At 39.7% G+C, this 20,638-nt stretch overlaps 1 protein-coding gene across 2 annotated transcripts in view; it reads right to left on the reverse strand.

Annotated features, from left to right (window-relative positions):
• The window catches only part of LOC131033829 (protein CNGC15b), a 143,227-nt gene that overhangs the window by 121,619 nt on the left and 970 nt on the right, over positions 1-20,638 (reverse strand). For both annotated transcript variants that reach the window (XM_057965120.2, XM_057965119.2), the window contains exons 2-3: positions 20,121-20,613; positions 19,802-19,930 (exon numbers count right to left, since the gene is read on the reverse strand). In XM_057965120.2, coding sequence (XP_057821103.2) covers positions 19,802-19,827 — 26 coding nt within the window. In that variant the 5' untranslated portion in view covers positions 19,828-19,930; positions 20,121-20,613. The remainder of the gene's footprint in view (positions 1-19,801; positions 19,931-20,120; positions 20,614-20,638) is intronic.

Below are 20,638 nucleotides of genomic sequence, written 5' to 3' on the forward strand. Positions count from 1 at the left end.
ATAAACATAAGACCTTGCAAATCTAAACATTATAGAGTCAAATGTGTTGTTTATAATTAGGGCCTGGCGGATTCCAATTGCCTTGGGCAACATTGGAATCCGCCTAAGGGGACCAGCCCCTTTTCCAATATATGAGGCCAGGTCCTATACCCTTCGGCCACTCCAAAAGGTCCCCACACTACACTTAAAGGTCCCCACGCTACTCCTTGATAGGGCCGACCTATCCTCTACAAACAAAGGAAATTAAATAAATTAATTTGCAAATTAAAAGGGTAAAGCCGACTTGGTTAGGGGTGTTTGATCTCCTATAAATAAAGCATACATTCTTCACAACATCATAAAACAGCTCAAGTAAAAGGCGAAATACAAATGCAAGATAAGCGAACTTCATTCAGAACATAGCGAACTTCTTTGTGAACACAGCGAACTTCATTCATGCACAGCAGATCACAGCGAACTCCTTTTATTACCAGTTAGGTGGCAGCGAACTCCACTTATGTGCAGCAGATCATCAATTAGATCACAGCAGACAACAAAGCTATCATTGAACCAGTGATCATGATTTGCAGCCCTAGTCTTCTGTAGCATCTTCTCTATGACTACAACTTCTATACTTCAGATAAGTGTGTAACTATCAATTGAATCAAAACCATAATCAGATCTGAGGATCTTTTCTAGCTGGGTTTTTCCTCTTAGGAGGTTTTCCCAGGGTATCTTTGTCTTGTCTTTTGTATTCATTTTTACTATGCTTAAATCTGAAAATCAATAAATCTAATTAAACCTAGTTAGAAACAAATTCTGATTTTCTGAGTGTTATCTAATCTGAAAGTACTAAAATTAACATGGTATCAGAGCTATAGGTTAGATCAATCTTCAGATTTGGAATTCGGTACGCCTTTATTTCCAGATTGTTGTTGCATTTGCAGGTCAGGTCAATGGGGCTGAAAGTTGAAGATAGGCTTGATAGGAATCTCAATTTCACTGCATGGAAAGTTCGAATCAAGTTGGCTCTAGAGGAAGAAGATCTTCTCCAATTCATAGAAGCGAAAGAGCTAACTGAGCCTACGGATGCTGCCGAACTAAAACAATTCAAAAAGGATGCTGTCAAGGCCAGGAAGATTCTCATTGATTCAGTCAAAGACCACCTAGTCACCTCTATTGCCTCATTTACCACTGTGTTGATGTCTTTTTCATGCACATGCGAACACAGAATAAAATACCAAAGTATCTTATCCTCTCTTGAACAAAGTTCCCGACTACTGAAGATCTCGCTGAAGGATCAGTCGAGGCAACTCCAAGGTTCTTATATGTAGGTTCTCTACTCGTGGATAAGCTCTTTGTGGTATGATGTGATTTTGCTGGAATCACAAGGGGACTTACACTCAATGACCTGAACGTCTGATTTGCTAGAATCACAAGATTTCACTGGCCTAGATTTTGAAAAAAAAGGAAAAAGGATGAGGGCGAGGGAAGGATCTAATTCTGATACTAAGAATGTAGGAGCAATGAATAAACTTTGGTGAAATTCTAACTAAGTCTTGTTTTGACATCTCAGGACCATCTCCACAAGGTTAGTGCGATCTTCGAAGGAAAGCTTTATGATGTTCAGATCATCGCTACAGGCATAGACACCATCAGGTTGATGCATATCGATGAAGAAGCGACAATTGAAGTTAAGCTTAAGCTGAATGATTCCAGTTGACTACACAAGGCAAGTCTGCAATCAACAAATTGCTAGTAGTATGGATATACAAATTTCACCATCAATCAAACACATTTCTTCCACTCATCTAATAACATGAAATCAAATCTTAGAAGTATAAAGACCATGCAAATTGTTGAATCGACCCATAGATTTCACCATTTCTTCAATGAATTTTTACAAGTCTTTTACAACAACATCTTGGCAGCAATCTTTGCCTTCTCTTCCTATTCTACTCTAACTGCTATTCTATTTGCTATTAATCATTAGCTATTCTAACCTCTATGAACTAACTATTAACCTTCTAGCTATTAATGACTAACTATTAGCCTTTACAAATGAGGAGCCAGGGCTTATATAGCGCCCTCAATACAATTCAATGGCTCAGATCAATGGCCGAGATTTTACAATGAAAACCCTAATTAGGGTTTGTTACAACAACCTCAATTCTGGCCAATGAAATAATTGCATTATTTGGACACATGTCTTCTCTGGAATATTCAACCAATGGAGAACCGGGGTAGGTACATCGAAGTTTGTGCCATCTCCCATGAGTCAGGTACATTGAATCTAGACACACTAAGGTGGACAAATCCGACTAGAAGAGTGATGACTGGGATGCCACCTTGTCTGACACTTGTAACTTGGTAGATATTCAATTTGATGTTGCTGAGAAGCTAGATTTAATTAACTCTTCTAAAACTGTCTGCTTCTTCAACGAACCCTTGCTTTAACTTCCTTTGTCTTCGATGTGCAGGATGGATGGTGTACCTTTCCTTCGAATGCTGGACTGGAAGAGGTCGTCCCTGATGATGCTGGATCGGAGAAGGCCGTCCTTGATGATGCTGGGCTGGAGAAGGTCATCCTTGTTGATGCCAGACTGGAGAAGGTCGTCCTTGTTGATGCTAGACCGGAGAAGGTCGCCTTTTAACTGCAAGACAAACAAAAAGATGATTAAGGACACATAATAAATTCATTTCAACATAGCATTTTATACCTTAAATCATCAACAAGAAGACATCAAAATTAAGTTTGTTCAAGAGTCTTTCCAGGGACAGGCCCTATAAGAATTTCGCCCTGGACCCTCTGGAAGGGTTAGGAGCGAATTTTGCACTTTTGGACAAATTCCATCATGTCTTTATTCCAAAATACCTTCCAAGGCAAGCATACACTAGTCTTTTCTCCACCAAGGCCTGGGAATCCATTTCTTGATCGTCATTGTGAGCAATTTAGGTGATACTGGGAATTTCGCTCTAGACTCTTTGGAAGGGTCAGGAGCGAAATCCAAGCTTTAGGTCTCAATTCCTCATCTCCTTCACTTCAATTCATCTTGCAGGGCAAAGTAACATCATTTCAACCTCAACTACGCCTTAGGACTCCTAGTCTTGACTTGACACAAGGAGGAAATAGGCAGATGAAGGGTCAGGAGCGAATTTCTTGTTTGTAGCTCATTTTTTCATCATTTCAACTTCAATCCACCTCACAAGGCAAGGAAACACTTTTCTTCTCTCATCCAACCCAAGTTTATCTTGATTTTGCAAGGCAAAATAGGTGATTGAAGGATTTTCGCCCTGGACCCTTTGGAAGGGTCAGGAGCGAATTTCCTCCTCTGGCCTAAAATCATCACTTCTAGAGACAACCATCAACTCAAGGGCAATCACAAGGGCATCTTTTACCTTGGTCTAGGCTTGGCTTGGCACAAATTTTGGAGAAAATGATGGGTTTTAGGATTTTCGCTCTGGACCCTTTGGAAGGGTCAGGAGCGAAAATCTTGTTTTAGGCTCATTCCTCCATCATTTCAACTTGAACTCGCCTCCAAGACTAAGGACACATTGCCTCACTCCTATCTAGGCCATAAAAATCAAAATGTTAACTTGTCTTGCAAAGAAAGTAGGTGATCCTAGGATTTTTGCTCTGGACCCTTTGGAAGGGTCAGGAGCGAAATCCTTGGTTTGGGCCAATTTTCATCATTTTTTAAAACCAATTAACTTCAAAAGGGCAAGAACATGTCTCCTCGCACCTATCCAAGCCATGAAAACCTAACGTTTGACTAGACTTGCAAGGAAAATAGGTGGTTTTAAGATTTTCGCTCTAGACCCTTTGGAAGGGTCCAGAGCGAAATTCTCATTTTGGCTCAATTCTTTCAAACTTGATAATTATTGACCATTCAAGGACATGCCTAAGGACTTCTTTAATCATGATCCACAATAGATTTGGCATGAAACTAAGGGAAAAGATAGGTTTTACACAATTTCGCCCTGGACCCTTTGGAAGGGTCAGTAGCGATTTTCCTTTTCTAGCCCAAAATCATCATTTTTTCAATCCCAATCTTCTTTGCAAGGTGAAATTTCATCTCTTTTCACCTTAGGAACAAGTTTTTAAGCTCAAGCAAGGTTAAAAATATATGCTTGTAAGGAATTTCACTCTGGACCCTTTGGAAAGGTCAGGAGCGAATTTCTTGTGTTGAGCTCATTTCTTCATATTTGATGACTCTTGACAATTCAAGGACATGCCTAAGGACACCTCTAATCTTGACCCACACTAGACTTGGCATAAATTTGAGGGAAAAGATAGGTTTTACACAATTTCACCATGGACCCTTTGGAAGGGTCAGGAGCGAATTTCATGATTTGCTTGTTTATCCTCATTCAATTCCATTCTTTTCACTTTGTTTACTTGGACTCTTATCCTTGGATCCCTCTCCCATGCTTGCAACATTTCGCTTGACCTCAAAGTGACTAGAAAAGAGAATTTCGCTAGAAATCATGGCCAGGGACAGGACCTATAATGAATTTCGCCCTGGACCCTCTGGAAGGGTCAGGAGCGAAATTCTTCCTCTAGCCCAAAATCATCATTTTTTGAGACAAAAATCCATTCAAGGGCAATCTTAAGGGCTTCTATCATCCTTGTCTAGGCCTGACTTGGCACAAATGTGAAAGGAATAGGTGGATTTAGGATTTTCGCTCTGGACCCTTTGGAAGGGTCAGGAGCAAAAATCTCATTCTTGACTTGATCCTTCATCTTTTCACCTCCAATCTTCTCTAGAAGGTAACTAAACATCATTCTCATGCAAGGAACAAAGTTTTAAGCCCAAGCAAGGTCAAAAAGGTAGGCTTGTAAGGAATTTCGCTCTGGACCCTTTGGAAGGGTCAGGAGCGAAATTCACCTTCTTGGCTAGAATCCTTCATTTTTTCAAGGCTTTCAAACATTTCCAAAGTCCAAACATGTCCACACTTCCCTTCAAGATGCCTTGCAACTCAAAATTTGGTCAAACTAGGGAGGAAATGAGCCTTAGGAGGATTTTCACTCTGGACCCTTTGGAAGGGTCAGGAGCAAAATTCACTATTTGGGCTTGATTGTTCATTTTTTAAACTTCAATTTTCTCCTGGAGGCAAATATAGATCGTTTTCCATCAAAGGAGCAAGGTTTCAAGCCAAAACAAGGGAGCAAAAAAGGTTTATGATGAATTTCGCTCTGGACCCTTTGGAAGGGTCAGGAGCAAAATTCACTTTTTGGCTAAAATCTTCATCTTTCAAAGTGTCCAACTCCCTCCCAAGGCAAGAACATACCAATTTATCCTACATCACGCCAACACCTAGCCAAAACAAAGAAGGAAACAAGAGCGAAAATCATGATTTGACCTTGATTCTTGCTTTTTTCAACTCTAATTTTCTTTGGGAGGCAAACATAGACTACTCTCCTTTCATCTCCATCTTGGTCTTGACTTTAGCAAAGGGGAAAATGAGTGTTTTCAAGAATTTTGCTTTGGACCCTTTGGAAGGGTCAAGAGCGAAATTTCTATTCTAGGCTCAATTCACCTTCAAACTGACTTGACTTTGTCTTAGACTCAATCCTAGATCCATTTCCTTCCATATCCTTGCAAACTTGCTTGACCACTCTTTGACTTAGGCGAGATCTTGAGTCTTTGGTGAATTTTCGCTCTGGACCCTTTGGAAGGGTCAGGAGCGAATTTTGACATTTTAGCCTCTTCGTCAAGATTATTTTATGGAATATAACATTTAAGTATAAGTGACATTTCCATATATACTTCCAGGATGTTTGAGAGTGGTTTCGGACCTCCAGGAGTTATATTGCAAAATCTAGTTTTTGGAGGATTCTTCAGTTTTCCAGACAGTCAAATTTCAAGATCAGGACATTCCAGACAGCCAAATTTCAGGACATTTAAAGATCAGGATGACATTCCAAACTTTATCACTCACCAACTTGACCTAGCTCGGACCTTCAAGAATGATACTCACTCACCAAGCAAGACACAATTAGTAACAAGAGCAAAACCAGGCCCTAAGGAAGACTCTCAAAGAAACCCTAATTCTGGGGCCCTGTGGACTCACCCTGGCTCAAGCAAAGCCTGCAATCCAACGATCCCCTCGACAGCACTCATCTTGCAAAGGCTAACAGACAAAACCCTAAAAGACCTAGAAAACAAACCCTAGAAAGCAAAAAGCAGGGGTTCCCGTTTGCAATGGGGCGATGTGTGAAGACGTCACAACACACTGCAAGGGAAATGTTCAGCCATCTACAAGGTACATATGAAGTTAACAATTTCAGTAGGGCAATTACTTTAAGACAGCAACTACTTAATATCAAAATGGCTAAAGAAGATTCTATTATTTCCTACTTTATGAGAATTTCAGAACTAAAGAATCAACTAGGTTTAATTGGCCATAACATGGAAGACAAAGACCTTGTCATGATTGCCCTAAATGGTCTACCTCACTCATGGGAGTCATTTATCCAAACCATAAGTGGCAGGACTGAGCTACCTACCCTTGATCGTCTTAAGAATGATTGCATCCAATAAGAGTCTCGCCTCATCACAAGGGGGCAAACCAAAAGTCCCCATGTAGATGATTATCACATGCTTGTAGCTCAATGCAAGAAAGGAGGAAATTGGAAGAAACCTTATCCAAAAAGAAATAGGGATTTCAAACCATTTAGTTCCCAACACCCTTGGAAGAAATCAAGAGATAGCTCACGTGTCCGATGCTTTAGATGTGACAAATTTGGTCACTATGCTAAAGAATGTTAGAATAACCCTAACCAAAGTGAAGCCAACCTAAATGAAGTCTCAGAACAAAATAATGACTTCTTATTCATCTCCGCTCTATCTAGCAGTGTTCCTTCAGATAGCAATACATGGTTGATTGACAGTGGTGCCTCCAAACACATCACAGGTTACTGTGATCACCTTTCAGGCTTAGTTGAAAAAGATACCAGCCTTCACGTGGTAATTGGTGATGACGCTCGTTATTCGGTAAGAGGTTCTGGCTCTACTTCACTGAATTTAGATTCTGGTATTTCCTTGCATCTCAGTGATATCTTGTTTGTTCTTGGAATTAAAAGAAATCTAATTTCCATTTCTGCTCTAGAAGATAAAGGTTATCAAATTGCATTTTCTGAGGGAAAAGTTCTTGCTTGGCCTAAGAAAGCTAGTTTTAAATCTGCTCGTATAATTGGTCATAGATATGATAGTCTTTATAAGCTCTCTACTAACCCTATTCAAGCCCTCATTAATGAGGCTCCAGAATCCTCTGAGTTATGGCATAGAAGACTTGGACATTTGCATTATCAAGCTCTTCCATCCCTTGAAAGATTAGTCAAAGGTATGCCTAAACTTAATCAAATTCATGATAACACTTGTAAAGGTTGTGCTATAGGCAAAAATGTTAAAAGTCCATTTCATAAAGGTGAAAATAGAGCTAAAGACAAACTAGAACTTGTTCACTCTGATTTATGTGGTCCTATGTCTATAGCATCTCCTAGTGGATTTCTTTATTACGTAATCTTCATAGATGATTTTTCTAGGAAAATTTGGATCTACTTCTTGAAATCTAAAGAATCTGATGGAGTCTTAAGTAAATTTAAAGAGTTTAAAGCATTAACTGAAAACTCCTCTGGTAAAAGAATTAAATGTTTAAGATCTGACAATGGAGGTGAGTACACCTCCGGTAGCTTTTATGATTTTTGTGTTGAGTCAGGAATTAAGAGGGACTTTTGTGTTCCATACTGTTGACGTGTATTTTGTACACAATCATACACAGAATAAAATACCCAAGGGTACCTTATCCTCTCTTGAATAAAATCTCTAACTGCTGAAGATATCGCAAGAAGGATCAGTTAGGGTGACTTCAATGTTCTTTTAAGTAGGGTCTCTACGTGTGGATAAGCACCAGTGGCCGTTGTGATTGCTGTTTCATCAAGGGGTCTTACGCTAAATCCGAACTGCAGGAACAGGGTTTCCTAATACTAACAAGCTCTCAAAAAAGATCAAAAGAGTAGGGCTTGCAAGAGATAAAGTCTAATCTAATCCTAAGGATGACTCAATGTGGACGAGACTTGGTAAGATTCTACCAACTTCAATATTGCCATAAAATAACAACTCAATTGAAATTGATGCGATCTTCTAAGGTAACAAATGATTTTTTCAATTCATCAAGGATCATAAACACTACCACAAAGGCACATGTCCAAGATACAACAATGATTGAAAGTTTAAGTGATTCAAGTTGATCCAGTTGACCACGCAAGGCGTTCCTACAATCAGCAAGAAGCTAGTGGTTTGGAGAGTGAATCTCACCGACGATCAAGTCCAACACTTTGTCCTTCAAATTAAAACACTACTTTGATTGAGAATGATTCAAGAAAACGAACAACCATGAAGATAACCACAAGAATTGCAATAAAACACCATAACTTCAATATTTTATTGATCTCAAAGCCATCATGAACAACAATTGTTTGAAATTCCTTCTTCAAAGCTCAATCTTGCTACAAAATACTTGCTTATATCAAATTGCTAATCTCTAATCACTAATGCTGATATCTAATCTCTAGTTTCTAGTTCTAGTTTTAAAATGAAAAGAAATGAGGGTATATATAGCATCCTCAATTACAATGAACGGTCCAGATCAAAAGAAGATCAATGGCCAAGATTATGACACCTAAACCCTAATTAGGGTTTATTACAAATAGCCTCCTTTTTACTGAACAATATTAAATGCATAGCCAAATATTAAATTTGGCATGAAAATCTAGGAGACATAGACCAATGACAATTAAGGTGCCACCTCATCTATAACAACCTCTCATCTAGAATCTTATTCCCTTTCCAATGCTCCTTTTTAGCATATGCAATGAATCTAGACACGATTCCTTCGATCTCAGCAATTGGAATCTCAGGAAGATTCTTGATTCGTTCTTCTAAGTGGATGACCTGATCGAAAGCCTTGAGAAGGGCAGCGTCTCATTCAGGTTCAAGTTCTTTGATCTTCTCAATCAGGAGCATGGTAGCAAACATCTGGTCCCGTTGCTCATCTGTAATAATATTCTCATCTTTGCAAAAGATGACCTTGACTCTATCTTCTAATTCTTGCAAATCCAAATCTGTCTCAACTTCGATCCTCCTGCCAAGAATAGTACGTAGTACCTCAAACACTCTGTCCTGGATCGGGTGGATAACCTCCTCAACATGATTGCATCTAGTACTGATGTCCTCGAAGAGAACTTCCTTCATCTGGAGTAACGTCGACCACTGAAGTAAACCATGAGGTCCTCCATCCATTATCTTTTCTTGCACTAGGACCTTACTTGATGTTTGTCTGATTACTTGCAGGACAGGAATGATAACATCTTTAGTATGAGCAAAGGCAGCTACCGTTATCATCAAGTTGTGGATGACCTCAAGAACTTGAATAGCTTGATGAATGGTCTGCATCATCCTTGTTGCAAATTCAATAGCAACTGTATGGGATTTGTCAATCCATGAGCTCATAAGCTGAACCAAACTCCTGACTCTCTCTGCCTCGCCAACTGATTCGAGGGGAAGTGCCTGCGCAAGAGATACTGCTGGATCCTGACGCCTCAAAGGCTGATTGAGATGGCTAAAGTAGCCTCTCCAAGCACTGACCTCTCGCTCAAGCTTCCTATTCTTTTCCATTTCTTCTCTAAGCTTGTCCTTAAGTGCCTCAAATGAATCAGTGGCATCATCCAACGTCTGCTCGGCTGTGAGTGGACCAAGCTCAAATGTCTCTACATCATATTCCTCTGCGAGGATCTCACCTTCATACTTGTCCACTGCTGGTGTAGCTATCTGTAATTTCCTGGATCCTGTCTCATCTCTGATCATCTTGGACATCCTAGTGGCTTTCCTCTTTTCTGTCACTTCCTGAGAATTTCCAACAAGGCTCTCTAAATCAATCACATTATCCTCGTCCTCGATCACAATCACCCTTGTTAGTCTCTCCTTTAACCAATCTGGAATAGCAGATCTTGTTTCTCTAACCTGTATCTCATTAGGCAATGTTTCTTCTTTTCTGAGAGGAGATGTTACTTCATTATCTTCCTTATCTTCATGTAACTCATTAGCTTGGAGAGACCCACTTGGTGACCTTCGAGGTGCCTGCCCTTCTTTATCGTTTTGTACCATTGATTCCATAGACTCCTCCATCTCAAGTGTCCTCTTCTCAGGTCGAGAAGATGTGCCGGATGAACGATCTCGGTTGGCCTCTGGCTTCTTCTTGGAGGATTCTCTTTTCTCAGGTCTCTCTTTCCTCTTCGAGCCTCTTGGAGGGGGATTGCCCTCACTTACACTTCGAAGGTTGCCTTCGCTTGCATTTCTGGGATTAGGATTACCCTCACTTACACTTGCTCCTCCTTCAACTGGTCTCTCTTCCAAAGTGAAAGTCATAGATATGCCTTGCTCTCTCAACTTCTGATGCTGCACATCAACCCATCTGCGAGTACAAGACAAGACTAGAGCCATCAAAGCCTCTAGATCCACAACCTCGGGTTCATTCCAATCTAGCCTTACTGATTTGCTTTCTCGATCATAAGATGATTGGAGATGTCTACCACTGTCCTGAGCTTGGTCGGCCACTCTGTAAATTTTGCATTTTCTGATAAAGTCTAAAGGCAATCTAGAATGCATCTTTCTTTTCACTTCCAGGTCATCCAAGAGATTCATCACAAAGTCCTCTATCTGAAACTCATGCTTATATTTTCTTCCGACTGTCTCCTCTATATACCCATATGGATCAAAGTTCTCTCTCAAGGCAAAGAATGAAAATGAATATAAAGCTAACTCTTTCTCTGCATCATCCATGGCTAGAGCATTAGGACATACCTCAACTGAATTCCCTAATATGATAGGCACAGGAACTCCATTTCCATGTCTGTGTCTGAATGCTTTCACATAAGCGGCCAACTATCTTGTTACCTCAAGTAACACAATTCTGTCTGTCGGATATCTCGGCAACATATAGGGAGGTGAAGGACATCCATGAACTCTAATATATGTAAACTTCTGAAATTGGATGAACCAAGCACCGTACCTCTTTACAAGCTCTTGTGCATCCTGAGATAGCCGATTGTGAATCCCGCCTTGCAATATCCTGGTGATGTTCATCGTGAATGTATCATTGACTAACTTGTAGTTACTTCCTAGCGGATGATGCAAGTGAACATAGGAATCACAAACTCTGACTTCCCCGGGTCCTCTTCCAATTACCCCTCTGTGAGGTAGTCCTGCATACTCAAAGCTTTTGATCAAGGCATATATGATATATGAACTCATGTGGAAAGACTTGGTAGCCTTCAGTCTTCTTAACTGTACGTCCAAGCAATGGCTAATCATTCTAGCCCAATGGATTGTTCCTTTTCCCTGAACTATCACTTGGATGAAGTAGAACATCCACTTCTCAAAATAGAAGGCTTGAGGAGCCCCTGTAACTCGGTTGAGTAATGTTATCAAATCTCTGTACTCTTCCTGGAAGTCGATCCTATGTGGTGTGTTCGGGATCTTGCTCAGGCGAGGACGACTCTTGAGTAACCAGTTCTTATTGATGATGCTTAGGCAAGTGTCTGGATCATCTTCGTACATGGACCTGGCTCCTTCTAAGCTTTTATAAATCATATCCTTATGTTCTGGCAAGTGAAGAGCTTCACTGATAGCTTCCTCTGAAAGATAAGCAAAAGTGTCTCCTTCCTTAGACACTATCGATCTGGACTGTGGATCATAATGGCGAGCACACTCGATCATCAACTCATGGCACTGGATTGCTGGAGGGAAGCCGGCCGCCTTAATGATACCACTTTCAATTATTCTCCTTGCGACAGGTGATGGCTTGCCAATTAAGGGACCTCTCGAAACTTCCTCACACTGAAGTTCCCCAAGTTAGTATCTCCAATGTTGCTCCACTTAGACACGATCTTGGTCTCCAATTCTTCGTTCTTTTGATCTTCCTTCATGATAGCTGGACGACTGGTGGATGCTCCCGCCTTCGGGGTCGCCATCGTAACACCTACACAACATTTCATAATGAGTAACAGATTTTGCAATATAGAAATATAGATTAAAATTTAAATTTAGGAAACTTCATGATAAGTCTTTGAGTTATCATTTCCTAAATACGATTGAGCTTACTGAAATTTCAAAATTTCAAAATTCAAAATTTAAGGCTATGACGATCAAAATTCAAAACTCAAGACAAAGGAAGACTTCGCCATACCTTACTTGAGAACTAACTCTAAAATGCAAAATTAGGAAATTCGCTTAGGCAAAAATGAGGTTTGAAGATTTCAACGTGATCTTCTTCTAGCGGATGCCTCTTCCTTATCAACTTCGCCAACTTGGAGGGTCTTCAACGTCTTGATGGCAAATTCGCTCTACTTGAACACAAACCAAGTTCGCACTCCCCTTTGAATGGAAATTTCGCACCTCCTTGATGAAATTCGCACTTCTTCCTTGTCTTCTCCAAATTCGCATGCAACAATGATTGAATGATGGTTTAAAATGCTTGAAAGTACCCCTCTTATATAGGCGCTCACCTCCTTAATTGCCCCTAGGCCGACTTTTGGAAAATAAAGCAATTAAAAACAAATTTTAATAAAAAATAGGGCCAACTATATAAAATATAAAAAATAAAATCCAAGCGCTCACCCTTTTATTTAATTAATTAATTAATTAATTTTAAATGCCTTCGTAAATAATTATTTCGATTTTTTAAAAGGCAAAATTAATTATTTGAATGTTTCATGCACAATTTTTAAATACTAACTTAATTGAATATTTCAAATTTTATCGATTTTTAGCATTTAATATAATTTGAAAATTATGTTAGCGCCAAAATTTGGGAGATGTAAAGAGGTACAAACCACATCGCCCTGGTCCCTGGGAGAGGGACAGGAGCGAACTTTGCATTTACCCCTTGGCCTTTATCTTCTAAGTTGCCAAATTGATTCGTGAGGTAGGCAATGATCTCCTTGTTTGTTTCACACATGCCAAACTTCTTCTTTGTAAAGCAAATTTGTCCTTCAAGTGGTTTTCGCCCTGGTCCTTGACTGGAGGACAGGAGCGAATTTAGTTTCTAGCTCAAATTCGTGATCTTTTAACATTCATTTCTTGTTTATCACCTTTCAAATGACATTTTCAACCTTGTATAACTTTGCTTTGATGTGATCTAGGAAAGGAAATGATTGATTTTATGAATATCGCCCTGGTCCTTGACTGAAGGACAGGAGCGAATTTGCCTCTTTGCTCAAGTTGATCACTTTTTGACGTTTGGTTCCTTGCATATCATCTTCTCAAAGACATTTTCGACCCTGTGTGACCTTGTGCGACCTTGCCTTGACGTGGTTTTTGAAAGAAATGGCCAATTTAGTGAATATCGCCCTGGTCCTTGACTGAAGGACAGGGGCGAACTTTGGTCTATAGTGCAAATCCTCCATCATATTGATATCAATTTGTCTTCAAGGCGTAAAATGACGTCCTTTATTCCTTCTTGAACATTTGAAACGAACGTGGCCTTCAAAATTTAAGCATGCTTAGAGATTTCGCTCTGGTCCCTAGGAGAGGGACAGGAGCGAACTTAGGTGATTTCATCACATTAGGCGGTCTTTGCAACTTCATTCTTCGTCGAGGCGTTCCAAACATCATTGCCTCCTTGTACCTTGACTTGGAGTGACTTAAACTTGGAGGGAAATGTTAGATAACCTTGATTTCGCCCTGGTCCCTGGCTGAGGGACAGGAGCGAACTTGTACTTGTAGGCTCAATCACTTTTTGCCAATGCTTAAAACTATCTTCAACGGACTCGTCATGCTCCCTTTCATTCACCTTTGACATGGAATTCGTTTCATCTTGGCGAGAAATTTGTCTAAGGAAGAAATCGCTCTGGACCCTTGGAGAGGGACAGGAGCGCCTAGGATAACATGGACTTCACTTGGCGTTTTTGTAATCTTCAAATTATCTTCAATGGGTTCGTTACGCCTCCTTTGCTTGCCTCAAACTTAAAACTTACTTGATCTTTGCCCAAAACTTGCCTTATAAGAAAAATCGCTCTGGTCCCTGGGAGAGGGACGGGAGCTATCACTAAAATTCGCCCTGGTCCCTGTGAGAGGGACAGGAGTGATTTTGCTTCTATGGTCAATTTCCCTTATGATGGCAGTTTCAAGTTATATTCAACTGATAAACTGTATTTCCTTTGTTCTTCTCAAATCGCGAAATCGTTCAAATCTTGCAAGGGCAAGGCAATTTTGGATTTTAAGCTCCGGTCCTTCAGTGAGGGACAGGAGCGATTTTTGTTCCTGGCACATTTCTTTGTTTGCGAATTTCTTCAAATTATATTCAATGGAGAGAACGTGCCTCCCTTTATCTCTTCCAATCCAAAATTCGTCTTGATCTTGCAAGGACAGTAAAATTTTGAGAAACAAGCTCCGGTCCTTCAGTGAGGGACAGGAGCGATCTTTGTCCTTGAGGGCAAACGTTCAACTTTTCTTCGCAAACGACTAAGTCTGGACGCTCCGTCATGTTGATTTCACCTTTCATTATGCCCTTAACACTTTAGTTTGATCAAAATGAGGTCAAAATGGCCTAGGCAAGACATTTCGCCTTGGTCCCTGACTGAGGGACAGGAGCGATTTGACCTCACACTCCAAAAATTTGCCATTTTCGAATCTCAAAATCTTCAAAGCTTCCAATTTACGTTCAACTGTATCTCCTGGCGACCCTGCACAAGACAAATGAAACAAATTAATAACCAGGATGCATAAAATATCATTTTCGCCCTGGTCCTTGGCTGAGGGACAGGAGCGAACTTGCTTCCACAGGCCAAAATATCAAGTTTTTAAGACCTCAGTCACTTCAAAAGGCAAAATTAGGTTATTTCCAATGCCTGGGATCAATTGTCAAAATTTCCAAAATTTGGCCAAAATCACTCAAACAAAATTTCAAAATTCCATCATCAACACTTAGGCAAAAAAATTCAGACTCGCATTCAAAATTCCGACTGAACCTAGACAGACTTACTCACCTCTTGACAACTCACCTTACTTCAAAATTGCATCTTACGAGAGGAAGCTTAACAATCTTCAAAATTGGACTGGACTCTGGCTTAAAATCATCGAAACGGAAACCCTAAGGCTTAACCCTGGTCCAGACGACTGACTCACCTACTCAAAACCCTAAAAGCAGAGAGAGAAACAGGCAAAACCGAGCAAAAAAAAGGGGGGTCCCCATTTTAATGGGGCGATGTGTGAAATGGTCACAACACATACAACCCTCAACAAAATGGTGTTGCTGAAAAAAAGAATAGGACTATTATGGAAGCTGCAAAGGCTATGATCCACGATCAAGACTTGCAGACCTTTCTATGGGCTGAGGCTTCTAGAACAGCAGTGTATATCCAAAATAGATGTCCTCATCGTGTTCTAAAGAACATGACCCCGGAAGAAGCCTTCACAGGATCCAAACCAAACATTAGTCACCTCAGAATCTTTGGAAGCCCCGTGTATGTTCATGAGCCCAAAGAAAAGCGATCAAAGTTGGAACCCTCCAGAAAGAAAGGCATGCTAGTCGGGTACAGTGAATCACTCCAAGGCATTCAGGATTCTCATCCCAGGTCAAAGGTACGTTGAGGTAAGTAGGGATGTTACATTTGAAGAAGACATTGCTTTTAAGAAATCGAAAGGTTCTTGTGTTATTGATGAAGCTAATGACAATCAAAATATAAATGTTGATTCTAACCCTAAGATTTAGAGGGAGCAAGTTGAACCTCCTCCTCAAGATGATCATGATGATCCTCCAGAGCCCATGAATCCCACTGATATTCCTAGTGACATTATCATTACCAAAAAGAGGCCTCTTTGGGTAAGGAACACCATTCAAGAAGCTGAAAGATTTGCTGCTCCTAGAGGCACCTTCCGTGAAACTAAGAAACCTCAGGTATTCTCCAACTACATTTCTTTGATGTACAATCTCATTGAAACTGAACCTTGCAATGTTGAAGAAGCCTTAATTCATCATGCCTGGAAGCTTGCTATGGATGAAGAATATCAGTCAATCATCAAGAATGATGTGTGGGACATTGTGCCCAGACCCAAAGGTAAATCTGTTGTTTCCTCTAAATGGTTATTTAAAATTAAACATAATGCTGATGGTAGTATTGAAAAATATAAGGCTGGATTTGTAGCTCGTGGTTTTTCTCAAAAGGAAGGCATAGACTATGAAGAAACATTTGCTCCTATTGCTAGATATACTTCCATTAGAACGATAATAGCCATTGCTGTTGCTAGGGGTTGGAAACTACATCAGATGGATGTTAAGACTGCCTGCCATTGAGGAAGAAGTCTATATTGAGCAACCTAAGGGGTATGAGATTCAGGATAGATTAACCCATGTGTGCAGGTTAAAGAAAGCTCTATAGGGTCTTAAACAAGCTCGTCGTGCTTGGTATGAAAGAATTGATAAATACTTGCTAAGTCTAGGCTTTTGTAAAAATGATGCTGACTCTAACATATACTAAGGGAAATATCTGCGAGACATTGTAATTGTGGCAAGATGTAGAATGTAAAAGCATGTAAGATGTATTATGTATGTTGCCTTGATAGAAAAGCATGTAAGATGTAGATACATAAAGCCCAATTCCTTGCCAGTGATGCACTCGCCTATGTTAAATTGGGAGCTCTGCAATCCCCTACCAACATCCCTTCTAAGGTAGCCAATGATGAAATGCTAATTCTAGTTCTTTATGTGGATGACTTATTCCTTACTGGTAAAGATGAACTTATTATTAGATGCAAGAAAGAATTAGCTTCAGAATTTGAAATGAAAGATTTAGGTCTAATGCATTATTTCCTAGGTCTAGAAGTATGGCAAAGATCTAACGAAATTTTTCTAAGTCAAGGAAAGTATACTATTGACATTTTGAAAAGATTTAGAATGATGGATTGTAAACCCATGTCTACTCCTATGGAATCTAACTTAAAGAAGTTAAGTGTTTCTGCAGTTAACTCTGAATTTGCAGATCCATCCGAGTATCGGCAGTTGATTGGATCACTGATGTATCTAGTTAACACTAGACCAGACATATGTTTTGTTGTGAATGCTCTCAGCCAGTTCATGAGCTTGCCCAAACATGTTCATCTTGTTGCAACCAAGCATATCCTAAGATACTTGCGAGGCACAGTTGGTTTTGGGCTGAACTATCCACTTAACACTCCAATAACCTTGGAAGGTTATTCTGATGCAGACTGGGCTGGAAACGTCAAAGACAGGAAAAGCACCTCCGGTATTTGTTTTAGCTTGGGTTCTGAAGTGATCTCTTGGGCTTGCAGAAAACAATCCTCGGTGGCATTGAGTACTGCTGAAGCTGAGTATATTGTAGCAAGTGTAGCTTCCAGAGAAGCAGTGTGGCTTCATAAGCTTCTTGCTGGGTTGTTTGGTCAGCCATGGGATCTTACAGTTATTCACTGTGATAACCAGAGTTGTATTAAAATGTCTATCAATCCAGTGTTTCATGACAGGTCAAAAAATGTGAAAACCCATTATCATTTCATTCGGGATATGGTGCAAAGAGGTGCTATTCAGTTGAAGTATGTCAGCACTAATGAGCAGGTTGCAGATATTCTTACCAAGACTCTATCCAAAGTGAAGTTTGTGTACTTCAGGGACAGACTTGGTATTGTAGAAAATGAAACCCTAATTGAGAGGGAGTCTCAATTTCAGTGATACTTTGTGTTGTATCAAACCACCCTTTGCGGGCAATGTAAGGTGGTATTGTAAACTTCTCAGAGAGAAGTATAATTATTAACCATCCTCTGCGGGCAATGTAAGATGGTATTGTGAATGTTAACCACCCTTTGCGGGCAATGTAAGGTGGTATTGTAAACTTCTCAAGGAGAAGTGTAATTAGTAACCATCCTCTACGGGTAATGTAAGATGGTATTGTAAATGTTAAACCATCCTCTGCGGGCAATGTAAGATGGTATTGTAAATGTTAAACTATCCTCTGCGGGCAATGTAAGATGGTATTGTAAAACTTCTCAGGGAGAAGTGTAATTGTTAAACCATCCTCTGCGGGCAATGTAAGATGGTATTAGTGTAATTGTCAACCATCCTCTGCGGGCAATGTAAGATGGTAGAAAAGATCCTCTCCACCCTCTGCGGGCAATGCAAGGTGGATCCGGTCTATGCTTGTGTGCAAGACGGAAGATTATGGTTATGATTCTCTACCCTAATTAAGAGGGAGTGTTGTTTATAATTAGGGCCTAGCGGATTCCAATTGCCTTGGGCAACATTGGAATCCGCCTAAGGGGACCAGCCCCTTCTCCAATATATGGGCCAAGTCCTATACCCTTCGGCCACTCCAAAAGGTCCCCACACTACACTTAAAGGTCCCCATGCTACTCCTTGATAGGGCCGACCTATCCTCTACAAACAAAGGAAATTAAATTAATTAATTTGCAAATTAAAAGGGTAAAGCCGACTTGGTTAGGGGTGTTTGATCTCCTATAAATAAAGCATACATTCTTCACAACATCATAAAACAGCTCAAGTAAAAGGCGAAATACAAATGCAAGATAAGCGAACTTCATTCAGAACATAGCGAACTTCTTTGTGAACACGGAAAACTTCATTCATGCACAGCAGATCACAGCGAACTCCTTTTATTACCAGTTAGGTGGCAGCGAACTCCACTTATGTGCAGCAGATCATCAATTAGATCACAGCAGACAACAAAGCTATCATTAAACCAGTGATCATAATTTGCAGCCCTAGTCTTCTGTAGCATCTTCTCTATGACTACAACTTCTATACTTCAGATAAGTGTGTAACTATCAATTGAATCAAAACCATAATCAGATCTGAGGATCTTTTCTGGCTGGGTTTTTTCTCTTAGGAGGTTTTCCCAAGGTATCTTTGTCTTGTCTTTTTGCATTCATTTTTACTATGCTTAAATCTGAAAATCAATAAGTCTAATTAAACCTAGTTAGAAACAAATTCTGATTTTCTGAGTGTTATCTAATCTGAAAGTACTAAAATTAACAAAATGTCAGTCAAATATTAAATAATATAAATTTTTAAATGTTTATAGCAAAGCAGAAAACCCAGTGAGAACGGATTGAACTTCAAATGGTTGCAATCCTTGAAATTATACTGAGAATCATTGGTACCAATCCCCAATGGATATTTTTCCTTAGAATAAAGTTATTTTCTGCTTTTCTGCCTAGTTTCATCCTACAGACATGTAACAGCACCAATGGATACCAGACATCTTGCCATATACAAAAGAATTCATCAAAGCACATTTAAATGTATTCGAAAAGAAATTGCCTGAAGGATCATTTCAGTTAGGTGGAAAGATAAGTAAACATCCAGAAGGATTTGAAGGATGCAGATATGGAAAGTGATGGATGCAGCAATAGCGATTCTTCACCTCATTCCTTAGTGGTTCTTCAGGGAACACAGTAAATACGTGCTCCTAACAAGTTAATTTGTAAAATAAAATTGAAAAGATGTCAAGTGCAACTAAATAGATGCAACAATTGAATGGCCATTATTAGCAGGAAACTAGGAAATAAAATTTACTTGTAGATGGATAACAAGTAGAGACGATCTCTTACATTTACAGTGTAAAATTACAGGAGGAAGTAATATAATTGATCAAAACTCGATGGTACAGAGTTTGCAATGCATGGATAGCATGTCTAAGTCGAGAGATGACACAAAGCTATTTCAAAAATTTGTTTATCATGATACAAATTAAGCAACTTTAAAAAGTGAATATGGAAATAAAAGCACACACCTCACAGACTTATTCTTGAATTCCATCGGTTGAGATGCTAATTGCCCGGTCCAAGCTAATCATTAATCTTCCCCAACAGAGGTACAATAAGACCTAAGCTAGTCATCCCAGAAGCTAAGAAAACAAACCCTGCAGAATTCAAAGGGCTAATTAAGCTTATCAGAAAATGGACCCAGCCTAAGCAAGAATAACTTCAAAATCTTAAATTGAATCCTAAAAACCTAACAACAAAATGTATTAACTGCATAAAACTATTTCTGTTATAATTCTTGTTGTTTCAAAACAATTTCCGTCTCACTGAATTGGTCTGCTTCATTACCATTAACAATCAAGGATCTGTACCAAACGCTCGGACCACATTTAACACATTCTAGCCAACAAATTCAACCCTGTCTTCACTGTTTCGCTGTCCTCTCAAGCCTTCTAGCAGACTAGCTCTACCAAATAATAACACTTACTTATTTCAGCTCTATTTTTGTACCAAATCACTGTGAACTCATAAATTCAACTCAGTGACTTCTCTGATTTGCTGTCCGCTCAGACCTTAAAGCACAGCCAAACCAGGAAGTGACCCCAGATGGATATCTTGTCCAGGAGCGACTAATAAGCACTGGCGTGTGTTTGTGTTTAATCCTTTTAAACTCGACAGCTCAAAATCAACCAAAATGAACGAAAAGTTGCTGGATTTTGTACTTTACTGTATAATCCTCCTCTACTCTTCAATTAATAAAATTCAATTATGATAAACTCTCCGCCTTGTATCATTTTTTCCAGTAATTTTTTGTGCGACAGAGCACGTTCTTTCATTAAGGCTGCAAGCATTTGGAAAAGAGAAAA

Source organism: Cryptomeria japonica, chromosome 5 (assembly GCF_030272615.1).
Source record: "Cryptomeria japonica chromosome 5, Sugi_1.0, whole genome shotgun sequence".
Lineage (NCBI taxonomy): Eukaryota > Viridiplantae > Streptophyta > Pinopsida > Cupressales > Cupressaceae > Cryptomeria > Cryptomeria japonica.